The sequence below is a fragment of the Falco naumanni genome, chromosome 11 (assembly GCF_017639655.2).
Source record: "Falco naumanni isolate bFalNau1 chromosome 11, bFalNau1.pat, whole genome shotgun sequence".
NCBI classification, from domain to species: Eukaryota; Metazoa; Chordata; class Aves; order Falconiformes; family Falconidae; genus Falco; species Falco naumanni.
In genome coordinates this window covers 16,055,889-16,068,449 of record NC_054064.1, presented here as the reverse complement: position 1 = coordinate 16,068,449, position 12,561 = coordinate 16,055,889, and the positions used below count along the sequence as shown (strand labels likewise).

The following is a 12,561-nucleotide window of genomic DNA, read 5'->3' as shown; positions in this document are numbered from 1 at the left end:
TGAATTCAGTAATTCTTTTCTGTCTGAGCTAACTGGTTTGGAAGGGATTGAAGACTGAAGTGCAAGGGAAGCTTTCTTTCAAGCTGGTACACAACGTGTTGTGCGACAAGGACCGACCAAGTGCAGTTAGCCCTATGATTCTTTCCTGTGATCCTTTTCCTGAGGACACACGGGTGTCTCAGGACTCACTAGAAGGATCAGAGAGCCACCCACAAGCCTCCAGAACCACAAGATAGACAACCAGAAATCCCAGCAACATGCACAGAGAAATGTAACACTCAGATGGAGCTGTAATGGATCAAGCACAGTGATAAGACCATATAAATATGACAAGCATAAATTGACTGTGCATCAACTGTTAACTCTGTAATTAAGTCCTTCCTCTTGTGAATTACATTAGGCTAAAGGATGAACTTGAGTAGAAGATGGGCTATTCCTCCATTTATGGTACTGCACGATGGTTAACAAAAACCAGGCTGATTTTCACAAAACGCATTTCATTGCTACTTTTGACATGGATTTCTGTTTTGGCTAGCTTGTTTCTCTGTGAGGACAAATAACCAGGTAGGTTTATATACTTGGAAAAGGAAATTATTTTTACTGACTCTGTTGTAAAATGTTTTACTTTTCAGAGAGGAGAAAATATTTCTCTATTGTGGATTAAATCACTGTGTTTATAAGCTAGGAATGATCATCACAGACAGGGATCTCTGGCAACACCAGGAAATATCAAATTAGCATTTTTTAAAATTATATAGGAAAAAACCAAGAAAAAATAATTCCTGAAACCCAAGCAGGCACTTTGGGTCACATATCTGAGCAGATTAACCCAAACAAAACAGTATTTCATGCACTGAACATTCTGAAGAATTAGATAAAGATCCATTTGCTAAAAATTAAAACCCTGCAGGTTCTAATTCTCTCAGTATGCACATCTGAAGATCAGAAAGACGTGGATTTTCTGTTTGTTTGGTGCTTTTTTTCCTGACTTGAAAACCAAACTACTACAGCTCCTTGATAAGCAGCAACTAAGTCCAGCTTCAAAAAAGGGTCCTTATATTTGGTGTAATTTAGCTCAAGTATTGATTGGTGACTTTTATGCTGTATTAAATTATGAGCTGGCAATGTAATATGCATCAGCTCTTGAGGGCAACATAGACTGTGGGAGAAAGTCTGCTAAGCTATGAAATAAAGCACATTCAATTTGTCTATGAAGAAAATCAGATAAACCTTTGATCCTGGAAATTTCTGCATGTGAGTCATTCTTAATGACTAAAATCAGGTCAGCATAGATCAGCATTTCAGCTCATCCCATGGTTCAGTTTGACCCTATCGATCTCTGTTATTATGGCAAAATTGTTTGCATGACTGTTACAGCCTCACAGATGCCCTAATGTAGTTTTAAATTATTTTTAGTTTGAAACAGATAGTCTATCTATAGGACCTCAAAGCGACTTCCTTTGCTGGACAGCAGTAATTGTAGTACATCAGATGACCAAGACCTTAGGCTGAGGTTTTGTTTCACTCTAAGAATTTGGACTAAAGAAAAAAAAAACAAGAAAAAAAGAAAATAGAACAATGATGAAATACGGTGGAAAGTAATAGATAAATTTGCTCTAAGACAAAATATTGTACCATCTAAGAGGATTTGAAAGGATTTAAAATACTTACCTGATTTTCACTTTACTTATGTCATTCAGCCATATTAAAAAAGATAAAATCTGTGTGAATTTTAGGGCCTTAACTGGATTTACATCTAAAAGCAGCTGGTTGTGAGGAACAAATCTAAAATTAGGAATCAAACCTCTCTGAGCTGAATGGTGCCCATAATGCTTTCTAAATTAGATCTTTTAATGTGAAAATACAAAAATATTACTACTCAACTCTTCTCCTGGTACACCATACTACTTGTTAAAGAAAACCCCAATACAGGTATTCTGTGTTTGGTCTGTAAAGAGCAGCTTTGCAAACAGCACCAGACAAGACCTGAATAGGCCCATACAAAGACCACATTTGATTCTTTGGGGAATTTGATACATTTATAAGCACGTAAAAACCACAGTCACTTCATCCCATGAGTGTACAGTCCAAAGCTGAAATCCAAAGACTACCACTTTACCTTTTGTCTTTTCCGGAGGATCCAGTTCTTCCAGAGTAGAAGTCTGACTTGCCTGAAGAAGCTCATTCTTCTGCATCAACACTTCTGGTTAACCTGTGCAAAGGATGCATTGCCATTTCTCAGCTGACAGCTGAAACAGACCTCAAAGCAAAATAACAGCTTTCTGTTCTTATTTTAAGATTATGTTATCATAGAGATTGGTTCCTTTAATTGTCTGCACCATTTAATTTTGCACTTAATACACTATCATACATGAAAATTTGTGGGTTTCCTTTGTTTGGAGGCCATTTCCTGTGACACATTTATCAGTGCCAAAAAGCAATAGAAAGGAAAAGCGTCTCTTTCAAATGAAAAAATAGTCATTAACATTGAATCCAGCTATTAACTTGGACTTGCAAGTAATGAAAGCAGTTAACTGTTGCATCACTTATCAGATTAAATCTGTGCTTTCACAATATTTCTTCCAAGAAAAAGATGGATTTACAACTGTACATTAGTTATTATGATAAAGACAGAATTATGTTTTCCATTCAGACACTAGAAATGTATATTGATTAACACAGCCTGGAATGGATTTTCTAAAGGCAAATACATTTTGTTGCCATTTTATTAAAAAATACAGGATCTCATATTTTTGCGCTGTTTAATTCAGCAACTCCCACTGTATTTTAGTAGTGATACAACAGAATTTAAACCACTATATGCTCTGTTTTCTAGATTCATGACTCATTTTTATCACCATGAATTTTTGCCTTCAAAAGGAAAAAGATAATTTGACATATAAATCTAAATACCAGATAAAGGGACCTATTAAAAACCAAACAATTTGAATTTGCTACCTATATCAACTTCCTACTTTATAGATGCCTTATGGGATTTAAATGACTGAAGAGTGGTTTCTTCATGAGCAGCAGTAACCGGGTAAGTTGTGGAAAAGGAAATGGAAGTTAGATATTGGAAAGCATTTTCTAATTATAAGAATGGTGAAGTAGTAGAACTGATTGCATTGGAGGGCTGTGGGGCCTCCATTGCTGGAGACTACTGAAACCTCTGTCAAGACTCACACAGGCAAAACTGCCCATGGATTAGATTATTTGTCGAGTTTCTCTTGCCACTATTCTTCTAGAAATTTGTTTCTGGAAAATCTAATAAATGGAGGAGATTTTGTCTGATTTTAAAGGACAAAGTTTGGAAAACACATCCCAGTACTTTGGCCTAATGTGTCAACAAAGCATTAGTTACAATCATTAGACAAAAATCCACAATAGTTGACTGTTTCAGAAAATCATCTCAGGTCCACATTTTATGAACTGAAAAGGAATTCAGACCTCAACCAGGGAAGAGGTGGCCAGCCCTGGGGAAGGGCTGTCACCAGCCCTAACCAACCGTGCTGGAAAGGGATCCTAAAGAATGAGCAGCTCTCTTCTGACATACTGGGCATGGAAGAGATTAGAGCAGGACACTTAAGGACAAACTTGGCTAGAATTAGCTGTGCTATTTATTGGGGGTGAAATAACAAAACAACAGTTCTGCAGAAAGATCATCCATGCAAAACCAATGATGCCAAAACCTGGAGCATTTTCTATATTTTGTAGGTCAATGGTTTGATGCAGTTATCAAGGTCACTCCATCAACTCTAACTGCCTAAGTTGCAAAGCACCACAAGAAGTGAGACTAGCTATAAAAACTACTAATGCTGTAAAGAGTAAATGCATTAACACTTGATGGTTTGAAGAGATACACTTTTGGGGTGTGACAGCCTCCCACTTTGAGTGGATAAAAGCTAAAGGGAACAAAATTAACCCACAGCTTTGGTAACTGCCTAACACTGTAAGTTGAAAAACAGTCTTAATAGTATAGACAATACTGGGATCCTAAACATGCATCATGACATGCAGAACAGGACCAGTTTTGATTTGGGACATTTAGCTTCACACTGATGGGATGTGAAGACTGTTTCAATCCATTATGAGAGGGAACATTATTGAAGTCTTGACATTGAGACTAAAGAATTGAATAGAGAGGAATACGAAATTCTGTATCAAATTGGCTAAATGCTGTCCTTGCAGAGTTTGCCACACTATTTGTGCACAAAGGCAGCCAACCATGTAGTAACAGAGGCCAATTTTGCAAGCTTAAGTGTCAGGACACAGACATTTCTTTTTCTTAGAGCTTACACTACAAAACCAATCTAGATCAATTATTTGATTGCTGAGTGTATTCAGGAGACAGAAAAGGCTAAATTTAGACACTAACATTCAATTTTTTTCTCCTTCACTAAGTAAATGAAAAGAAACACATCCAGTGCTTATTCAGACATTTACCCAATCCAGGGCACTTCTGAGCAATTAGCTATTGGAAGGGTTTAGAGCGTAGCAATAAAATTGGCTGAGCATCATCAAGAAAAGACAATACTTCTGCAGTTTCGCTAGTGGCAGCAGGTTCTGCATGTAAATAGGGTGATGACACGTAAGAACATTCTCACATGGGAAGCTGCCCTATATTTGGTTGCAGGCAGCTCCCATCAGTCACCAACTTGCAGCTGCCATTAGTGTGGCGTGCCTGCTGCTTCTCAGGAGTTTACAGCAGTGCTCTCTTCAGAGTTGCCACGTACAGGCAGTCAGATGGCTTTCTGACACTCTTGCATGACCCAGGGCTCTCCTGCTGCTGTTCTGAAGAATGAATCCTGCAGCTGAACAAATGAGGGAAAGCCAGTTTTGTTCCAGCTCCTCTCACCTTCCTCCAAACCCCAGATGGACACTGCAATCTTTCTGCAACAGCTGTGAAAGGAAATTCAAGCCTTCATGTCAAGGCCATAAAATCTGTAGTCTACCAATGGCCTGGCTTCTCCTCTTCTTCCTGGCTCTCTACTGAGCAACCCGTCATTAAGAGTATCTTAATGAGAGATTCCCTAACAGTATAGAGAGTCTTAGCTCATGTTCCTAAATCTCTCACTATGTATGACATACCTGCACCATCCTGTAACTTTCACTACTATTACTGAGAAAATTTGTAGTGCAAGACCATAAATGGGAATAGGATTGCCAGATAAAATGGCTGTTAGAATTTGCTCTGGAAAATCCAGCTATTATTCTGAGACTAAAAATATAAGTAGTAAAGAAGCCAAAACAAACGACTTTGAGAGAAAAACAGGGCAGTAAGGTTATCCCGATTGTGCTTGCAATTTAACTTTCAAGGTTTTTTACATTAAACCTTGCTAGTTACATTTGTTGATAGTAATGGGGAGAGACATTCCTTATAAAGAGGAGAAACTCAGTCAACTTAATTAATATGCACAAAGTGCCAAAGGAATTTGTCTTTAAGAAAGCAACTACTAGACTGATTACCAAGGTTAAGACTCTGCTAAATGAGTCAGAATTTAAAAGTACTTTTCCTTTTGGCCTAAACCAAACTGTTAATGCCATATGGCATTAGTTATGGCATTAGTACATGATGTGCAATCAACATATAAAAAAGGTTCTATTTTACTCATCAGACACACCTTAGAATTGCCTCTAATTTTAGGATGAACAAGAATGCATTTATATATCCCCAGACTGCTTTGTTTATAACACCTGCACTAGGTGCTAAAGGGAAAGAACCTTGCTTTCCTAAATAGAACAGCTTCACAGATGTGTTAAAGTGCATTAACCTTATACTGCTTAGAAATCTGAATTAGGCAGGTGAACATGAGACAAAAGTGTAGAAAAAAAAGAACTTAATGTAATCAGAAGGCACTAGAGACAAGACTCAGATTCTCTAGCAGCACAGAATGAATAAATAATAATTAATTTTCAATCCTGAAATATCCCTTCCTATCTGGGCATTACTCAGACAGACAACACAGAATTGTGTGGTTAAGACTCAAGCTCTACTAGTTTAAGTAGAGCAAAACACTATAATAAAATAATTGAGTAGAATCATGATAAAAACAGTACTTAGCAATAACGTGTTGAGAACTCCACTTGGGCTCAGGAAGTACCAGAGCTTCGGGGGTGATTAATCATGGTGGGGACCTACATTCTTTAAAGGCAGCACCCTGCTCACAAAATCAGTGGTGGCTTGAGACAGTTGCAATTAGAAACGGCACAGGCACTAGAAGAAGCTCAGTTTCCAAAAAACCAAAGTTTATTAACATAGATATTAAACCCCTCCTAAAACCAGAAGAAGTCCCCCACACTTATGAACTGTTGATTCAGTTTTTCATTAAGACGCTAATGCAAATTATGACTGTTACTATTTAGAACGGCAAATGCTTGCTGCCTTGAAAACAACATGCTCAAGGGATGTGACATATCCACGGCATATGAAAATCTGTGTTTTGTTGATTTTCCTTTTGCAGGAACTGATTTTCTTTCCAGGGTGCTGACTGTAAGGGCCAACAAAATTAACTTGGTTATAAAACCAGCATACTATTGAAGTTTAGGAAGACACTTACAAAGCCCCAACTCAAGAAAATAAAAAAAACCCACTTATTTTTTTACTTTTTTCTCTTCTTTTTCCCTCAGCAGTTCACACTACAACATGGATGACTTGCTCTCTGCATTCAGAAAGAAAACTCATATATTTGTTGACAGAAGACAAGAAAGTGAAATAAATAATTGGTTACACCAGTCATTACTGCTAGTTTTGATACACAGTATAATAAACTTAAATACTGATTTTAAAACAATAGAAATAAATTAATTTTTACATTTAAAAATCCTAATTTTTCAAAGTTCAATCCTATCTTACAAAATCCAGGACATAACCAGAAGAAAAAAGCAAGAGTTAAAAATATCTTTAAACAATTAAGTAATAAAAAAAAGGCCTTTCCTTTTTCTGGCTTTTGCATTTCAGCAAGGAAATATGGTGACAGCTTTTATCACCTAGACCTTCTTGCTAGACAGCACATATTCTAGTGTTACAGCTGGAATCACAAAAAGGTGTCTGGGTTAGTAACCAAGTTAACCATTTATTTCTCAGCTGATAGTACAGGAGGCTGAAGACACTCATGCCGTGAATCAGATATTTCTGTATTTCACTTTATAAGAGGTAACAGTAACGTCTAGAAATGAAGCAAGCAAATTAACATCACGTAAAGTTTCATATTTTGACTGGCTGCCAACAACAAACAATAGCTCTTCCCTGACTTTATCCTGGAGGTTCAGTAGAACATTCCTGGCCTCCAGATTATCAACAGCAGTTTGCAAAGGGTCCTCTTACCCTGCTTACACTGTATCAATTACACTTTACTATCAAAAGTTATCAAGAATTTCTCTCAACTGAGTATTTCTTTAAGCCATTGTCTTCTGAATTTAGTCATTACTTGTAGTATGTTCCTGCTTTTCCTGAGGAGCCTAAGCTCCCAGGGTACTGACGTATCACAGCCTTCCTCATTACCATCAGGTTAAGAACACTGCAACATGTTCATTAATTCTCAAATTCTTTAATGATATCATGACAAACAAGTGTCACCCTCATTAAGTTTATTAGCATTTTTTCAATTGTATGCCTGCTGATATGACAGAAGTCTTTCCCACTACTTCAAAACTTAGTTCATAAGATTTTCAATACTTCCTCTAAGCTCCAATTGTTTCATGAACATGGCACAAGCGGGTTTTGTTTTAGGGTTTTTTTTTTTCTATTGGAGACAACATTTTAGAGACTGGGAATTCCTTCTAGGCTTTCTAGACAAATCAGAACTGCAGTACCTGGAGAAGACTATTTTTTTCACCCCATTCATTTTCAAAAATTTTTCTGACAAAATTAACATCCTTGCTGTTACTATACTTCCCTTGTGAAAGGCCTGGGAAGTTTGTTCTTGTAACATCTGCATGTGCAGAAATATAGCTAGTTCAGTACGTTTCTTCATGGACTGTCATTCTCTTAAGAATAGAGACAGCAAGACACAGAAGTAACTTTCACAACACTGCAGGAAAGGAAAAAATATCATTCTTCTCATCTGATCTTTGATTTTATATTTTCTAGAACTTCTGAAATGTCATCAAGCTGCAAGCTCACATAGAAACGTACTAAGCTAAATACAACATGACCTTATGTGTGTGCAGTCTCAGACTTCCAGAGATGCTTTCAGAAAGCCTTTCAACAAGCTCTGCCCTACTTCAACTAATATTCACTAAATCAAGCTACATATTATTATTAAATAGCTTATTTCACATCTCCAACGTAAATTACCCTCAAGTAGCATGATCAGATCCAGAAGCAAAAAGCACTGGGTGAACACTGCATTGTTTACAGATTTTCATCTGTAAGGGTTGAAAGACACGGCAGTACAGCAAAACCTCCCACCAGTGCTCACACTAGGCAATGGCTCTGTATAAGTATCATTAAATCTTCCCTCACTGCCTCGCTGTGACTGTTTTTCTAAGCAGAAGTTGAGCACCAATCCACCCTCCGTTATTTAAAACAATAAAAAAAGAAACATGCAAACACTGTCACAACCTTCTTTGCAGGGCTTTGAGGAGACCTTTGAGGATCCTCCACAAAACTTCATTTCACTGCATTTAGCAGTCGACAGGATTACACCACACCACACTGCAGCTCTGACAGCAGAGCACTGCACTCAGCACGCTGCCTTCTTCCCAGTGCCGTGTCAGGACCTTCAAGCCTCCACACAGATTTGCCACCTAAACCACTGACTTTAACCTGGCTTCCTGCATGAAGGAAGATGTGGCAACCTCCTCTTTTACAAGTGGCTTTAATCTAATTTCTGTGGACGTATGTTCGTATCTCAGCTAAGACTCACACTGCTGCCATCTTGACAAGGGGCTTTACAAAGTCACAGAGGGAAGTCCGCTCTGATTAATGGCAGTGCAAAGCAAGAAACTACTGCTGCTGATGATCAGCTGCAGACTATGTTTAAGCGCTATGATTGTGTCTGAGGCAATATCTAACAATTTTATTCAGCAAACAAACATTTTAACTCCGAGATTCTAAGTAATTTTAAGAAAATGGTTCCATTTTGGCTGCCTGCATGTACACAGACAGCTCTAACAGATTAAACTAATCTCTCCTAATTAGATTTTTTACATCACAATTGGATGATGGTAGGATATATTTGTTTTCTATGTTCAAGCTGTGACTGTGACCCATTTTTCCTCTGTAAAGCATGGGATCTTTGAATGTAAACAGAGAGAGCTTATGTAAAGCCTATCATTTCACATGGGATGGGGAAAATACAGTTCGGTTTATGGAGTGCACTGCACAATTTCTCTGGTAGCTCTACCCACAGTTGTCACTATCACTTAGGGTTTTCCTAATGATCTGTAGTTTGCTGCCAGTAGTAGCAAAAAAGGAGGCGTTCCATGTACTTATCAGAACATAATGAAAGCACTGAGTGGCAAGAGATACGGTGATAGTTCTTGCATCATTCCTGCAATAGATATGTAATAACGTAAAAGTTCCCTGTAATGTACCTCATGAACACATACATGCAATACCTCAAGTCATATGGTATGTGTGTTCCGTTACCCCTTCACCTACATACACCATAGTTTTAACAGCTGTTTTAAAAGCCAGCATTTTACTACTTTTATTTCCAAACTTATTCCGGACACTTGACTACAAAGTCAGATCTGGTTAAATGCTGTTTGTTCAGCAAACTATGAAAACATCACTAGTAAACTCTCCAGCAACACAACCAAAGATTTCCCTAAAATGAACAGAATTTAAAAATTACTTGAAAAGAAAGCTTTGAAAATATGCACACTCATGCGTACCGGGTGTGCCCATGGGCCAACACTTCTTTTCAGGAATAAAGCTTTCCAGCATTATGACAAATTCTTAACTGGCAAGATGTTTTTTCTTATACACGTCACTAGACACAGTCTCATGAGAGAGCTAGCACAATTAATGCCAACACAATTTTACCCAGGCAAACTGTAGGAGTGTGCATGTGTAAATGTATCTTAAATAAACAGATACACCTGTGTGTACGTAAAGAAAATTACACATACGCAGGCTGGGGGTTTCTGAGTTAAGCTTTTCACCCAGCTACCTTAAACAGGTGGGGAGAACACAAGCTGAAGGTTTATAAATTTTTCCTAATGTGTTTCAGAGGCTTCCCTCCATAAAAGAGTAACCTGAAGGACAAGAATGGGAACTTCTGGCAAACTGGGGTCAAATGATATTTCTTAGATAAGGCTGCTGTAAAAGAGTTAAAGAAAGGAGTTGGAAAGCGAGGAAACTAGTTGTACCACTTGAATAGATGGCAAAGAACACGTGCCAAGAAGTGAGTATACCCAGAAACTGGTGGAAGCTGTATTATTCACAAGGTCAGTGATAGAATCGTTCAAGGACAGTGCTGACAAGAAACCAGACAGAATAAGAAAAGGCCCAGTGAAACGTCCATTTGTAAGGTGCATTTCTAAGAAAAGACAATCAGAATTGGCAGACTCCTCCACACATCAAACACAGGGAAATGTGGCGTCTTGAACAGATCCTGTCCATGTCCAAACCCAGTGTTGGGCTAATCACCTCAATCTGGCTTTAAACAAGCACAAAGGATACTAAGTGCAAACTCAGAAGGCATGTTTTCTACTTCTGCTGTAAGCCAGTTTACTTTGCAGACACTCTTCTGACATCCACCAGCATAAGGACTGAGAAGTGAGGCTTTTCCTAGCATTCACCTTCTTCCAACATTTTACATTCTGTAAGATTTGGGATGGCTTTTTCTTCTACCTGTGAGTAAAATCACTTTTCAAGGATCCCACACATCTCTCAATTAGAATCAGAACTCCTCTCTCTCTTGCAAAATTAAGTGGGTACACAGAATATTTTATTGAGAAAGGCTTGTCTCCAAAGCATCCTTCTGTGAAACTTATTTCCACGTTGACATTTATATAAAAATAGCATTATCTGTAAATATCAGACATCCCCCCCATCCCAAACTTTGCTAGTAGAAAGTTGAAATGGTTTCAAATGTCCCATTTTCCCAACATATTAAGTCCAGGTGTATGCTGACAAGTAGGATGGCCCAGCGAGGCAGATTTATAGTGTGAGTGCTGAGACCCAGCACCCACAGATGATGTGTCTAGGGGTTACTTCAGATGATCTCCAATCTGGCCCCATGGACTGAATGTGCATTAGCAGCTGCCGCACATCAGGTACACTGCTGAAGCACATGCTCCAGTTTAGCCTTATCCAAAAAGAATAAAGTTTGTGTGCTCTGAGATCACTCTGTACGGTGAACCACAGTGGCATGTAAAGGAGTCACTTCAAAAGCAGAACATGCTCCGAACTAAGTTACCAATGTTAGTGTACCCACACTAACTGCCTTCACAGAGCATTTTGTGTCAGCTTTCAGAGGAACTCCGTTAGGCCTCTGCTACATAGACTACAGAAGCTAAAGAACTAATAGATTTACAAGCAAGACAAGGAGTTCTTAAATAGAAGCAATAAAACCCCTGGAAAACTTACCACAAAAATCTTACCTCATGTGCGAGTGCTGCTGTGCTATGGGAAAGGGAAAGGTTTCTGAAGGAATATTCAGCTTGGTTGCAGAGAAACACATATCTTAGAGGCAGTTTGTGCTTGCAGAGTAACACTGCTCAGTTTTAAGGAGATTGTTTTAATCCCCTACTCGATACATAACAGCTCAATCTGCAAGTTTAAAGGCTCCTGAATAAAAATCCTCCCAAATATCCAGTATGAGCAGCACAAACACAACAGTCTGCACTAGGGGCTACTTCCGAAGGCGTTTCTTCAGATCTAAACAAACCCTGTATTTGAAAAGATGGTCTCAGAAGGGTAGTTCTGGTAGCATAGGGGCCCTGCTAAACAAACAGCTGTCATGACTAATTAGGTCAGTGACTTATGGAAGTCGGTACTCTGCCAAAGCTTTAAGAGGGATGAGGCAGCGCATTATGACTTCAGAAAACGCAATTACCAAGCAAATCTGACACAGAAAGGTTTCTTCCGCAGAGGACAAACCGCAGGGTGCTGGCATGACCCAGAGCCTGTCACTTGGGGCAGGTGGGTGGAATTACTGCGATTCAGCTGGAGAGAAGCCATTTCAAACACAAAACCTAGGGAAATCAGCATCAGAACCTAAAGAAACAATAGGGCCCATTAGTAACATTTCCAGTCGAAAAGAAAGCCTAAGTCTTTTCCCCCCGGCTGCCGGCTCTGCCGCCGCGGCCAGTCACGTCCCTCCTCAAGCCGCCGCCTCAGCGCCCGGCGCCCCCAGCCCCGCGATGGCGGGAGGCGGCCACGCCCGCCGCGGCGCTTCCTCACCCGCAGGGGAAGGCGCGGAAGGCCCCAGGGCACCAGCCCCAACCCAAAACAGCCCTGACATCAAGCTGCAAACGTTTACAAAAGTCTGCGAACTAACAAGTCACACACCGGCCCCTGAGCCGCTGCCTCGCAGGCCCCTGCAGGCTGCCCCGGTCCCTCAGCGTGGCGGGAAGGTTCTGGAAGAACTCTGGCCACCACCCCGCAGG

The 12,561-nt window shown here is 39.4% G+C and overlaps 1 protein-coding gene across 4 annotated transcripts in view; it reads right to left on the bottom strand.

Annotated features, from left to right (window-relative positions):
• Positions 1-11,908, bottom strand: part of ABCA4 (ATP binding cassette subfamily A member 4) — an 84,406-nt gene extending 72,498 nt beyond the window's left edge. For 2 of the 4 annotated variants that reach the window (XM_040610779.1, XM_040610780.1), the window contains exons 1-2: positions 11,554-11,908; positions 2,120-2,212 (exon numbers count right to left, since the gene is read on the bottom strand). In XM_040610779.1, coding sequence (XP_040466713.1) covers positions 2,120-2,185 — 66 coding nt within the window. In that variant the 5' untranslated portion in view covers positions 2,186-2,212; positions 11,554-11,908. Of the gene's footprint in view, positions 1-2,119; positions 2,213-6,057; positions 6,185-11,553 lie in introns of those variants that run through there. The other 2 variants (XM_040610776.1, XM_040610777.1) reach the window with 2 other exon arrangements.
• Between the last annotated feature and the right edge of the window lie 653 nt (positions 11,909-12,561).